This window comes from Porites lutea, chromosome 5, assembly GCF_958299795.1.
Source record: "Porites lutea chromosome 5, jaPorLute2.1, whole genome shotgun sequence".
Classification (NCBI taxonomy): Eukaryota; Metazoa; Cnidaria; class Anthozoa; order Scleractinia; family Poritidae; genus Porites; species Porites lutea.
Genome location: NC_133205.1, coordinates 28,299,499 through 28,313,579, shown reverse-complemented (window position 1 = coordinate 28,313,579; position 14,081 = coordinate 28,299,499). Strand labels below are relative to the sequence as shown.

Genomic DNA, 14,081 nt, shown 5'->3' with positions numbered 1-14,081 from the left:
ATGGAAAAACAGATGGATGAAGTCAGGGGGATTGTCCTTCTAAAATAAAAACCGTTCCACCTTCATATTAAGACCTATTATCTGTCTGACGCGAATTATCCAACGCGTAACCCGTCTCAGACGGATAATCCGTCTCTGGTGTGATTTACGGCCAATGAGTCTACCCTCGATGAACAAGAACTCCACTTTTATAAAAGGAACCTTGAAATTGAACATAAAATAGGTTTTGATAACAATAATGATATGATAATACTTATCTAAGGAAAATAACAAGACAGGGAGGACATTCCATGTCAAAACAAATAAATACTGCGACTTTGTAATTCCTGCTTTACTGGTCACTAAATGGAAGCAATTTGATTAATTGATGTATGACCTTGTCAAATTCGATCACCGGTAGCAAACAGGCCCAATCTTGACGCCGAACTGTTCCTTTCCTACTGCTCGATGAAAAAACGACAGATCTTCCAGAGGAAGAACATCCACCCTCTCGCTATCAAATGTGATCTCCGTTCTGCGCCACTTTCCATCGTCCCGCTGTTTAAATTTTCAAATATCAAGATATCAACAAACCAACGTACAAATCAAATCATGGATGAAAAGTAAGCTAAAACAGAAACTTGAACAAACTTTTGCAAATTCTCAGCTCGTAAGCTAGACTACGAGCAGTCTCTCTTTTTTCTGTAGTCCGTCGAGCAAAACGCGAGACACGCAAATGGCCACGCGCGTGACTGATGGCGCGAGAGGCTTTTTTCTTCTCGGGCTGCAGCCCTCGTTTCGCGCGTCTCACGGCTTCGCCGCTCCCGCGCGCGTGCATTGCTCTCACTAAATCTGATATGAAGAAAAAGAGAGACTGCTCGCAGTCTACTCGTAAGCGGGAGAGGTCGTCTGGTGGGAAAGACCAGGGGTGCTTACTCCTTAAATTCTATTGCATAGACATAAAACCACAAAATTTGACGTGGTGGGAGAACAACCCGCTAAAAAGTATATCCAAATCAGCTGAGCAGACAAATTGATTCGCCTCAAATCACAGCCCATATTTTCTGAAGCCTCCCAAACGGAAAGGCGCTAACCTCATTTGATTTTCTAACCGGAATTTCCAGTCTTTCCATGTCTTTTTTCTGCTTTTAGCCTGGTTCTTTCCCCAGAGTTAGTCGCCCCCCTTTTGGAGCTTGTGGTATGGGGAACTATTCTCGTCGGCCGAGAAGTGGACGATCACAAAGTAAGATCACGAGTGCATGATCGCTTGAACTATCTTCCCTTCTATCACAGTAGTGTAATTATCGGTTGTGGGGGTTTGACTGATACCGCTAGCATAAGCTAGACAGCGAGTTGTCTTTCATTTCTGTCAAAAATGGTCGGTCGGACCATTGATGTGGCAAGCGTGAACATCTGTGATCACCCCATCGTCATCGATGTGAAACATCCGCCCCACCATGTGAAAAAGTTTACGCCTTTTGGCACAAGCTGAGAGCTCGAAACAAGCTACTAATAGTACAAAAAAAACTAAAAGAAACAAACAACCGTATCAATAATGTCAATGAGAGCAAAGGATTAATCAACGCCCCCGGGTGCAATGGTTAGTAGCTATGTAGTCACCTGGCAATAGTCACGCATGACTTTTGGCTTCGGGTTGCTGTTCGGTGTGAAATCGAATCCTTTTCGTCCATGAAAAATCCACGAGTAACGATAACTTCTACTGACACGGTGAAACCATACTACAACTCTCTTACATTTGACTCTTACAGATTGCCTGACTCTGGTACTGAGAAGTCGCAGGAAATTGAACTGAATTCTACTGGCCGTGTAATTGATCTATAAATGAACCAAGGCAGGTTCTAGTCAGTACAAAAGAACATTGAGTTCCACCTAGGAAATCACATTACTCTCTCACTACTGCAAGGACTACCTAGCTTATCAAAAATACTGCTGGACGACTGACGAAATCAAGTTAAATTACTATACCTCTAAAAACGAGATACCTCGTTGCAAACATACATTACCTTAAACCCTTCTTCAAGACGGGAAAATCTGTTCGAAGATGCTTCTGGGCTACTCTGCCACGTCCTTTTAGGAATCTAGTGATAGAAAGACTAATGAGTTAATGCTAAGCTATGCTTTTCCCCTTTAATGACGGTGCCTCCTTCTTCCATTCCTCGTAAGATAAGTTCTTTAAGCTATGACAAACTGAGAGAGTTAAAGGGTGCTAAGCCCCAATACAAAAGGATTTGGCATCGTTCTTGAAAAGGAAGTTTTCAGAGTTTATTAACCTTACAATCGTTGTAATTTTCCAATTTATTGGTGTACATTTTATTGTGTATTTACTACATGGAAAGTTTACTCGTAGAGTAAAAATTTTACCGGACACTTTATTCAACCGGGACCGTTCAGTATTTTTCGCTCTGTTGACACGGAACTTTCAAGCGTCTAAATTCTCGCGCGATTAAGATGGTTCCGTGTAACACCTAAACGCACGAATAGTCAACCAGTCGAAAATTCATCCGTTGCCGTGTGGATTAGCCTAGAAAATGCAGTAGAATCAATATTTGTTTTAAAATGGTGATGTGTCATAGTTTAATGAAGCGCACCATTTTGAATGTTGTCAATATCCATTAGTTCTTTACAAGTCATGGCAGGGTTATCCTTGGTACCAACAGGAAATTTGTAGTTTTCCACTGACGATGACATGTAGAGTATCGTCTTTAGATTTTGGACTGACTGAAAGAGAGTCATAATACTTGGAATCAGCTGCGGATATCGGAAATTGCAACAACAACAACAAAAGTAGCAGAAGAAAAATACTCTAAGTAACCTGGTCCAGGGATTGGTAATGTGTAAGTCTGTGAAGTCCGAGCACAATTCCTGGAGGACCCTAAGGTATCAAAATACATAATTAGAAACACATGTTACGTGCTCAATCACATAACTGCACTCTCACTGAAGACTAACACTGCCAAAAAAGGTGATATAAAGAAATTTACCGGAGACCCATTTTGACCCTGTAAATGAAATAAAGATACGTAAGAATAATACCAAGTTAAGCTTTTAAATGAAATCCTAAAGGAAACGTCAGAGGGTTTATCCGGTCACAACAAAGTGAAGAACCCCCGACTGATTCAGTGAATCTGAGCTGAGGCTAGTTCTACACTCAACCGCAGAGCCGGCAGGAAAACCATATCGGATAGGTTTTTTGTTCACGCACAATTACGTTGTTTTCTGAGCGATTTCTGTAAAGGAGCAAAGCTGCGCCTCGCCTTTCTTGAATTAGCCTGCGTAGCAGGCGCTTGGAAGCAGTGGGCGAAGGAGAGAACGCGCGCGTGCGAGGGAGACACGCGAGGGGTGAGCTCCCTCTCCCCTCGCGTGCCTCCTTCTCGCGCGCCCGGCTTTTCTTGTGCCCACTACTTCCAAGCGCCTGCTACGCAGGCTAATCTTGAATGTGTATTGTCAACTATCGGATGGGTTTATTGTGCTACTCACGGTAGTGTGAACAGGCGGGAGTATATTCATGTCCACATCAAACGCTATCCCGTGTAGTGTAGACATTCATTCAATTTTTGCATAAAGCATTGTTTTCAAATGCTCCTGGGAGGACTGTGTAAGGAGCGTTTTCACATGACGTCGCGTCACTCATATTGATGTCCCAAAACAATAAAATGGCGGTCATGTTGGTGCCCCAAACCAGTCCTTTGGGAGTTGAACTCTTTTCTTATGTAAACTCTCCGTGTTGCCGCATTAATTTGCATAGCGGCTGGCCAAGACAGTGAAAACGCTCTATGCCTAAGGGCATTTGCAAACAGTATCTCTCTTCGCACTCATTGAATATATTCAGTTATGAAAGAGTTGATCGAGCGCCTTCAGAGGAAATAGAACGTGGCAGTAGGCTAACCCCACGAATTTTCAACGCGTGGGTGGGTGGGCCGTTCCGCCTTCGTCCTTGGCACTGATCTGCGAATGAGTGGAGCGAGAATGCTTTGCCACTACTTATTGTCGCCCCAAGGGTCCTTTATCGCCCAGCCTGGGTATTTCTCGTGTCCCCCGAGCATTAGCACGGGGTTCTAGCATTCGCGCTTTGTTTTCGAGCGTTGTGAATAGTGTATTGTGTGGGAACCGAAAATTGCTTGACTTTTGCCACGTCTTTTGTTCGTTTGTTGTTTGTTTTTTTCTGCACGGGCTGAGTACCAGTTTCTTGAAAATATGCATACTCAACACACTTGCATTCGAGCGCAGCAGCGCAAACGTAAAAAAACGCTAAAATACAGCCTAATAACTGCGTTCGTTTGATTCACAACCTGCCTTCCATTTGTTTGAGAATTACAACAAAGGAAAGAGGTGGGTCCTGGCGCAAGCTGCCTACACGTAATCTGAATTCTAATATGTAACTCTGACCACCATTTTCATTTTGTTCCAAACGGCTTATTCTTTTGTGTTCTTCTGTAGCTTCAAGCGGATATTTCTTGGACCAGTAGGTAAGTGTTCAATTGTTTTAAATAGCACGGCCTTCGCACGTAGAGCGTTTACAAATGACCTCACGTTCGCCCTATTTGTGTACCAAGACAATAAAACGGCGGCAATGTTGGTGTTCCAAACCATGTCATGTAGGAGTTGAGCGTTTCTCTTATGTAAAGCCTTCCAATAAATTTGCATAGCTGCTAACCACGTGACTGAAAAGGCTCTATACTGCTGGTTTAAGCCTTGTAAGCATTCCGCGTTTAGAAAATAAGCAAAAATAGAAGGAGACTTACCGAAATTCCTCTCAAACCCTGTAAAATAAACAGAGAACAAAGAAACTACTTTAGTGAATGGCAAGAATGAAAATGTCCGTAAACATTTCATGATTACGCGATAAATCCAAAAGGAAGGAAGAAAAAGAAATCAAATCAAGCGACCTTGTTAACAGGTCACGTTTATCACACAAAATATTACCTTCAGCCCAGAGTCACCCTGAATGGAAAGAAATCAAGCAAATACAGAATTAACAATAAATAAAATTAAAGGGTAAATAGTTACATAACAAAGATTCCACTATTCGAAGACATCAAATATTCGGCGGAGTACGCGAGGAATGTTTCAAAGAAAAAAGCAGATTCTAAGATAAAGGTCGACGACTTACCGAAACCACTTTGGAATTTAGACTAGGAATGTTTGGAATAGTTCTTGCCGCATAAAGTAGACTGCAAAACAGTCCGTATTTTTGCGTATTCAAGTACTCGCGAGCAGTCAAACAAAAGGTCTGGAACGAGGCTGAAAACAGAGAGCGAGACTGGGGACGGCACGCTTTATGGCTTTACCGATTTCTTTACTGATTTTGAGAAAAAAACAGACTGTTTTGCAGTCTACGCATGTTATGTGTTAAAGGTTTCGTGTTTCCTTCCACATGCGACTTCCAGAGCTGAGAGTTTTATGATAAACAGATCGCTGTAGCTTGTTTAGTCGACCGTAAATGCTGAAGTTTGGACCCGCATGGACATAACTTCAGTAGTACCAACTGGATGTGAACACGAGGCTTCCTTTACGAACAGTGAGCTAGGCGGAAGTCAACTGGGAAGCTTGAATTGAAATTGTGGTCAATAAACTCGAACTCCGCCTTGCTCATAACTTCATTCATACTTAAATTTATAAATCGTAAGGCAGACTTGACTAACGAAAATGTAGCGCTATATCTACTGAGACGGTGGTTGTACCTGATCTCGCAAGTTAAATATCGTGAAATATTTCGACACAAAAGATCCAACGCTTCTTTCTTGTTACTCTTTTCTTTTTTCCGGAGCAAAGTCCGGTTACAACCTCGGGCGGGGCGGGGGGGAGCACGATTAGGCGAAAGTTAGAGAGAGAGAACAAAATAGGGAAGGACGGGGAGGGGGTGAAGAAACTTCACTCGTCCTCTTCATTCCTCTGGTTTGCTCTCGTCCCGGCTTTCTTGACGAACTCGCGCGTAAGGCTTTTCTGTGTTGAGTTATGGTATCCCTTGGGCCGAATAAGGCCTGAGCTACGCCCGCCCCTTCGCTTTTATCAGGAGCCGATTAACTTAGTAATCGGCTCCTGCTTTTATATAAGAGTGCCCCCGGGGCATTAGTATTTGCTTGCATTCCCAGATATTTTAGCAATGATATTATTGTATCCGGCAAGATCCTAACTTTTTGGAATTTACGTTGAATTGTGTTGTGGGAGATGGAGCCTGAATACATTTTTAATTAAGTAAGCGCAAAATTCAGTTCCGCTAGCAAACAAAGGACGCCTGATCTTTAGCCTTTGAGGTAAACCGTGCATTCCTTTTCCTTCCCTTAGAATGCGTTGCGTGACCGGCAATAGTTTGCTAATCGTTGACTGGTGAACCTTGTAGGGTTGACGTCAGTTGTTGACTTCTGGTTCAATTAATTCCGTTTTTTCCTAGAAACAGGGGAACAGCACGTACAAGTAATTTCGCCTTTGAGGAAGCTCAGAAGGTTCTCTGCAAGAAATCTCGTAAGTTGAACAAACTGAAAAACGGTGATCGGTGATCCCGTTGATACTTTGAAAGGTAAGGGTTAATCGTTGCAATTTGAAGAGACTGCTGAACGCAAAACTAGCGAACGGAGCTGAATCCACTTAAGTTCAGAATGCTTTAAACCTATGGTTGTGGAATACCTCCAGCTACTTTTCACTTATAATAATTCAAGTATTTTTATTTTTTTCGCTGTGGCCATATGGCAGGTAACCGGTCAAGGTTTTTAGAACACTAAATGGCCGGCAGTCCTATATTCTCAGTAAATAACACAAAATGGAAAGATTTTAGCTAATCTAAATTATCATATGTCGATTAAGACAAGTCAACCGATCCTGAAATTCTTTATAGATCTCAAGTCTAGTGTTTGGTTTACGGCTGGGTTCAGCAGACGAAACCGTGTTTTGTGACACTTAGAACTTTTTTCAACTCGACTGCCGGTCAAGGTCTTAAAAACACAAAATGGCCGGCAGTCCTATTTTCTCAGTAAATTTCGCAAATTAAAAAAATTCAGCCGTTCTGAACTATCAAGTCGTGATCCTGATCAAACCAGCCGGTTTTGTGGGATATCTATATCATGTTTTTGTTGGTCTCACGGTCGCCGGAATGTAATTTTCAAAGCGAAACGAAAATAGAGCCTGATCTCAGGTTAGTCCAAAGCATGGCGTGACAGGCGACGTTTGACGTCATAACATCTGTGAAATTCACTGAGAATATAGGACTACCGGCCATTTAGTAGTGTTTTGAAAACCTTGACCGGCAGTCGAGCTAAAAAAAGTTCTAAGTGTCACAAAACACGGTTTCGTCTTCTGAGCCCAGCGTAAACCAAACACTAGACTTGAGATCTACAAAGCATTTCAGGATCGCTTGACTTGTCTTAATCGACATATGATAGTTTAGATTAGCTTGAATCTTTCGATTTTGTGAAATTTACCGAGAATATGGGACTGCCGGTCATTTAGTGTTTTTAACACCTTGACCGGTTACCAGCTATATAGCCACAGCGTTTTGTTTTTTTTTTTCATTTAAGCAGCAATTTAAGATCAAGTTTTACAGATGACGAACCAGCAGATATTCAGTTTATGTTTCTTTTGTCTTCCAGTAATACCTCAGGACGATGAGTCGCTTGCAAGGTTAGTTCCTCTACTCATCTTAAACTTTGTTCTCTTTTCCTTTTTGATCGCCTTGTTATTTTTCTTTCGTCGACACGCTGCTTCACATATCCCCCAGCTTTCTCCCAAGAAAAGAGAGACTGACTTGTAGGCGAGAATAGTGTTTTAATGACAAAAATGACAAAACGCGTTAACGTAGCCATGCAAACACATAAATTGTTGCAGCCTCCCACACTTAATACAATAGTCCCCATTTTTCCTCAGGGATAGTAGAGCGAGCGAAACGCGTGCGCGCGTAAAAATCATCCCACGCGAGAAAGGCGAGACGCAGCGTTAAGAATGATTCTCCCCACCGCCTCTCGCCTTTCTCGCGTGAGGTGATTTTAACGCGCGCTCGCGTTTCGCTCGCTCTACTTTCCCTGAGGAAAAATGGGCATTACTCGTACTAATACAATATCAGATCAGTAGGGCACTTGACACTAATTTCACATGTGACGAACTTAATGAAAGCTATTCAGTGGCACATTAACGTTCGCGTAGACTGTTCACAGTCAGGAGCCGATTACTTGTCACAGTCCCCTATTTTTTCGTGAGATCGTCGAGGCCCTCTTGATTTTCAAATGTACCGTGGGGACCGGGCGTCGGGGATTATAGCCCCGCCCCCTAAGTAGTTTTGACGCTCATACAATGGCAGCCCGTAACGCAAGGCGCTCGATCTCGACGATCTCAGGGAAAAATATAGGACTGTGAACAGTCTAATTAACGTGAGGTTAATTAGTCTAAAGTGAATTTCGACGTTTGACGTTTGCCTGGGGTCTTGCCTAAGCTGACAATCGAGATCGTGATCAGTCATGCCAGGGGTGTCATGCACAGGGACACCCAACGACTGTTTTCTGTGGAATATCTGTAATTGCCTACAATTTTCTAAAGCTTGAGGAAGGCTAAAAATTTCTAGATGACCGTTCCATTCATGTACAATTTTCGAAGCTTATCTAATAAATTCCCTACCGTTTTCTAAAGTTTAATTTTTCCCATTTCACTCCCCAGGTTAAGCTTTTTTTCGTAGAGAAAGGAAACCTAAAATTTTCGGAATCGAAAATGCGATGTAGAGAGGAACAAGAAAAATTCTCACTTTCGTAAAACTTTAAATTGCAGCTAAAATTTTCGGGAAATTAATACTCAAGCCCTTATATCTCAAAAAGGCTCAAGTTGCCCTAGGATGACCGAACTGATATAAATTTTTTAGCGCCACTTAGAATACATTTCTAGAGATCTAAAAGTACTCTGGATAGCCTAGAAAGTGTTTTCAATGCAATTAGAAGGAAACCGTCGTTGGGTGCCCCTGTCATGCAGCAGAGTATAAACTGATAAGACAGCAGTAACAGTAATTTCCTTCAGTGAAATCAATTGTTTCAACATGGGTGCTTTTTCTTCTTCAGAGGGTAAACGTCTGCGACAACTAAAGGCAATAAGAAAAGAGAGATTTGACTTCAGTTATCTTCCCGATGAACCAGTGGAGAAAGGCTGGTCTTTTAGCCAAAGCTTGTTTAACGATGAAGTAAGCGTGAAGATCCGAAATGCCGCCAAAGAGACGAAGTTTATTCAAGGGATGGCCACGGGAACTCTTGACCCTGATGACTATGGAGGCTACATGGTGCAAGATGCTGCTTACTGCTTTAATGCAGTGGAAGCGTTCGACCACGCTGCTAAAGAGATTCAGCTGCTCGGGAAGCCAGAATTTTCATTACTTTACCGTGTCCAGTCTGAGAGCTACAAGCAATACAATCAAGAGTTTGTGAAGACCTGGCGACTCAAGAATACTGACAGCGTAGTCATGGGTCCTGCAGCTGATATGTACGTGGGTTACGAGGCTGCTCTGAGCCGCCAGCGTCCCAAGTTCCTAGCCATAGCTATGTTGCCATGCACAATGCTTTGGCCATGGATTGCCAGTGAGATGATCTGTTCTGTAAGCAACACCAATCCATACTACGGCTGGTTTGAGGATAACAAGCCCGATCCAGGCCACAAAAGCCGCCTGGAGAAGTTTGTTGATTTCTTTTTCAGTGAGGGGGAGAGGGAGGAGGCTCTAGTTGTTTTCCGCGAGGGGTTGATTAACGAGCTCAATTTTTTCCGAGATGCATGTGATGAAACTCTGTATTACTACTCTTTTTTCAATGTGTAATTCTCAATTACTGTAGCTCAGTCGTCTGTGCTTTTTGTGAAACCAAACACGGCTGAAATAAAGTTCTTTACACACATGTATTCTTTTAATCGTAATTGATCAAGGAAAAGAAAACAGGTATTAGCGTCTTATGTATCGAATGTAGATCCATGCATTTACCCGCGTGGATTGCATTGCACACCCTGTTTTTTGTTAAAACGCTTTATTTTACCTATGGCTACACCAAACTGTTGGTCTGCGGTTGGTTGCTGGAGAGACTCTGACAAAGCCATCTTTGATTGGTTGCCCCCTGGTTGCCGTTGAATCACTGTTTCAAAGAAGTGTTTGAACCTTAAATTGCCGTCGTTTTGCGATTGTTAAACTCTCTTGTCCAGTGTAATTTCGTAACAACGATAAAAGGTTATCTTCGTAGGACTTCTGCGGTGTATTTCGCAAGATACAAGGTCTGTCCATCTTGAGCACACTCGAGAGTAACTTGAGAGCAGGCTCTATCCATGGCACATATTAAGGCATATTTTCCTACCATAAGACCATAAAACAACAAAAAAGACAGCAAAATCGACCATTCTCCCCGCCGACAGCGGATCATTCACGAAAAAAAACCACGCGTGGAATAAACGCTTTCAACTTCCGTTGATTTTAACAGCCAATCAGATCCTGAGGCATTGTTCCAACAGCCAATCAGTGTTGCGGCCAAAATCTGGCCGCAGTAAGCACAAACATGAGAGAGTTTGTATCAGGCCCAACTTTAGCGGTAGCAGTTAGAGAGAATGTATGAGAACCGCTAAAATTGGGCCTGATCTCAGGTTAACTCGAGAGCAGTTTTCTTGCATGAGTGAACTCTGGCCCATTTCCCAAAGAACGGCTGCAAAGCCAGCCTACGTGAAACAGCCTTCACTAATTTGTAAGACCGCTGATCATTCAATTCTCGTCCCCAGGGCTTTTCCTTTAGAATCAGATTGGCGTCATGCTTTAAACCTATCACTCCTTACAGTGGCCAACGAAAAAAAGACCCCAAAATATAAATAAAAAATTTCTTGTTGAAGGGGAACAGCACAGCATTTCCACAGAGTTAATAGATAAAGTGATAAAAGTCATCTCGCCATAACGTGGTCTAGGGGTGAAACAGTTAATACTGTGAGCACGCGAGAGAAAACCCTCCTACTCATGAAAATAATGTGTCTGAATGCTCGCTTGATCTTGTAAGTTTATTTTTCCTCCAGTGCAGGAAAATAACCAAAAATATAACAATAAATTCCGTCTAGGACGCTAAAGCCACAACAGTTTGCAATCATCGAAACTTTGCAAGTTTGCAAGTAATAATGGACATGAAACACAATAAATAGCCTCCTTGGAGAATGGGTTTGCCCTGGATTCATGGATTAAATGTAACGTTACAAGAGACGATTTGCAACGACAATTTTAGGGCGTTTTTAGGGTTACAACAACGTTAAACGATACAATCGTCGATGTGAATCGCCCCGTAAAACATCGCCTTAAAAAATACCAAGTAAGTTTCATATTTATATACAACTGAAATTATTCACAAACGTTGTATAAACAATAAAATGTGTTCCAAACAATAACATTCGGCCGCCGCCGTGGTGTTTTTGTCAACATAAAAACCTCAAAAGCACCAGTGTCTAATACACTGCTCTTCAAGTGCTTCCTAAGTCACCAACTCTGACGTTAAAAAAGGAAATTCACCCTAGCGTTACTATCAAAGTCTCGGTAGGGGTTAGGAGAAATATGATGTAAGGTTTGAGCTCTCTCCCCTTTTTGCTTCCTTCTTCGTCCTTTCCCCCAGAAACGTATAATAATTTGCCGAAATCTGCCGTTTCGAGGATGGCCGGTTTAATACTAGAGACGTTAAAGTCGTCTAGACGTGTTTAACGTCTGAGACGTTAAAAGGCGACTGGCATAAAAATGGGATGCATTCAAGTAGACGATAACATTGTGAAAAACACAGTTTTATTATATAAACACCAACGAGATACCAGGTGAGCTTACGCGCGAAAACTTGATATCTTCCGATGTGAAAATAACATGTTATCTTCACATGTGAAAATATCACCGTTGCTGTGGCTACATGATAAATCGCGCCTTTCACACCAAAAAACTATTAAAGTTGTTTGGTATTTTATTGGTGTTTATATAATAAATAGAACAGTACATGGCCGCTTGGAGATACGAAATTTCTCTTCGCTGCGCTCACTCGTGAAATATTTTTTCAACACGAGACGGCTTAAACGTCCCTAGCATAACAACGGCCACTCTCTCAGCCAGTTCAAGATGAATATCAAGATATTTCTCCTCAGCATTGCTTGACCTTCTGTAAGCTTTACGATTCGCTAAAGGAATCCGTTGTTTCCAGGTGCGTGCAACTCGTACTGCACCAAAGCAAAAATGAAACATGGATTATCCAGTACTTGAAGTAACGAAGCTGCCTTTTAACTTGTGCTTCGTCACCTGGGTTTGAGCACGTAAAGTTAAACTATTTTTGGTGTCCACGCCTTCTTTGTCAAGAAACAATGCAATGTTGCGGTTTCGGCAAAAGAACGTTTGCATAGTCCTGCGCGTGTGTACGAAGGACTGCGATTTGGATCCGACAACTGAATGTATCTACGTAAGTTCCTACAGCAGCTGTTTTACCTGTTTACTTTTTATCGATAAACACAAACATTGAGTCATTCACACCATTTGGAACGTTCTTCGTGCGGCCAGTACAGTAACATTGCATGGGATGCATATATGCCACCTAAGTCAGTGAAGTTTACTGTTGAGTGTCATTTGGACAAGTTAATAAATGTTCCGTTAAAATATCTTAAATTTGAATAGCAAGTGTTAAAATTACATACGGGTTTAAAGTGTTAGAACGGCCATTCACGTTATTAAAAATTTGCAACCATTAAACTCCCTCTGCAGAATCGTCCATAAAATGCAAATAAAAATCTTTTGATCTTATTTGTCTGAGATTAAATACTGGATACTTTTTACTAACGCGAAACATGTTGAAATTAGTCTTGTTTGGAAAAAACTGTACGACTGGACTTCCTTTAAAATTCTGAGATAAAATTTTACTGTTACAGGCATATTTAGCTATATTTTTACCTGTTAAGAGTTTGAGTGAATAAACGTTGATTGAAAATAACAAAAACAAAAAGCAAGGAAGAGTCCAAATAAAGACAATTATTAAGCAAGTTTGTTGTTAGCTCTTTATTTCCTTCACCTTTTATTATCATGTAAACGTTAGTGTTGTTTCTTTTTTAGATAAATGTTCTTTGTCGCAAGAAAGGAAAGTTTGTGGTTCGAGTTGTTCAAATAAAGCTAAAACACTAAATATTAAAAACGTTACCCAAAGTTAAACAAAGATCATTAAGAAATGATTCCAAGGTCATTTCATCGATCTCTGATAAGAAAGAGCCTATCTCCAGAAAAATGACTTAAGCCGAGAGGAAAAAAAAAGAAAAAATAGAAGTATATGGCCGGCCAAAATCGTAGAAAACTCAAGAAGGACTATGCGATAAGAAAGTGATAATTTTCCCATCATATATAAATCAACTGCAAATTAAAAAGGATTTACGCAATTGACGCCGGCTCATGACGACTTGTCAGTTTCGCTTCGTTTGCCTACAATGGAGGACAAAATTCTTAGGACAATTAACACGATCTGCCTTAATTTTTCCCGCTTTCCCCCTATCCCCCAAGCAATGTTGTAGTTTGTGCACCCCTGTACAGTTTACCCTGTCCTAAAAGTGTTTCTTCATCCCAACATTGTTTGGAGGGGGGAGGGGAGGGCCAGTCGCGGTATCCAAGTGGTTAGAGAAGTGTATATTATGCCACATCTGAACATTTGATAAGTTAAGGATGTGGAAGGAAGGTTTTCCATAACCGTTCCAAGGATTTTGTCCTCCATTGTAGTTCTTAATTAAGCTTGTTTTTGTATTAATGTCTTTTTTCCTTTTCCTCGATGTAGACTTTGTCAATTTTCCACACTCCGCTAAGAACATGAGAATTAAATAAATTGATCAAACTATAGACAAATTCTCTCAAATAATTCTTTACTGGAAAAGTATGGAGATCAGTCCAAAGAATTGGTATGTGTTAAGCCCGGATGGGGTGACTACCAGTGTTTATTAGCAAATTTTAATCAACATGCCAGTGGGTCAATTTGCAGGTGCAGGTTGTGGCTTTGACTTAAGGTGTCAGGATTGGCCGGGTCAAGATTTGATTTGCGCAAAGTTTTAAAAAATTGTGGAGGCGGGTTCGTAGCCACCGTAAGAGCGGCCGTCTGGGGGGCAAAAAA

At 41.5% G+C, this 14,081-nt stretch overlaps 2 protein-coding genes and 1 long non-coding RNA gene across 4 annotated transcripts; 1 reads left to right on the top strand and 2 right to left on the bottom strand.

Annotated features, from left to right (window-relative positions):
• Positions 1–67: 67 nt before the first annotated feature.
• LOC140938667 (uncharacterized) lies at positions 68–2,079 on the bottom strand. Its single transcript, XR_012165552.1, has 3 exons — positions 2,004–2,079; positions 1,600–1,815; positions 68–537 (listed from the first exon to the last, which is right to left on the bottom strand). It is a non-coding gene; the product is annotated as an uncharacterized lncRNA (long non-coding RNA).
• A 495-nt stretch (positions 2,080–2,574) lies between these two features.
• Positions 2,575–6,185, bottom strand: LOC140938176 (collagen alpha-1(XXVII) chain A-like). The gene is made up of 6 exons (XM_073387697.1): positions 6,135–6,185; positions 4,924–4,941; positions 4,743–4,760; positions 2,982–2,999; positions 2,813–2,872; positions 2,575–2,718 (listed from the first exon to the last, which is right to left on the bottom strand). The coding sequence occupies exons 1-6, from the start codon at positions 6,183–6,185 to the stop codon at positions 2,575–2,577; spliced, it is 309 nt and encodes a 102-aa protein (XP_073243798.1).
• A 254-nt stretch (positions 6,186–6,439) lies between these two features.
• On the top strand, positions 6,440–9,855 carry LOC140936995 (uncharacterized). Of its 2 annotated transcripts, none has more exons than XM_073386510.1 (3): positions 6,440–6,462; positions 7,584–7,614; positions 9,033–9,855. In XM_073386510.1, the coding sequence occupies exons 2-3, from the start codon at positions 7,599–7,601 to the stop codon at positions 9,773–9,775; spliced, it is 759 nt and encodes a 252-aa protein (XP_073242611.1). In that variant the 5' UTR covers positions 6,440–6,462; positions 7,584–7,598; the 3' UTR covers positions 9,776–9,855. The 2 variants fall into 2 exon arrangements, with proteins under 2 accessions (XP_073242611.1, XP_073242612.1); XM_073386511.1 differs by lacking the exon at positions 6,440–6,462 and adding an exon at positions 6,496–6,517.
• The last annotated feature ends 4,226 nt before the right edge of the window (positions 9,856–14,081 follow it).

What these genes read in the sequence shown, in the direction of transcription:
- LOC140938176 (XM_073387697.1), bottom strand. Translation starts at nt 6,185, where the DNA reads ATGTATTCAGGCTCCATCTCCCACAACACAATTCAACGTAAATTCCAA. An exon ending in ATTACCAATCCCTGGACCAG is followed by an intron (nt 2,719 to 2,812) that starts GTTACTTAGAGT and finishes ACTCTCTTTCAG; the next exon opens with TCAGTCCAAAATCTAAAGAC.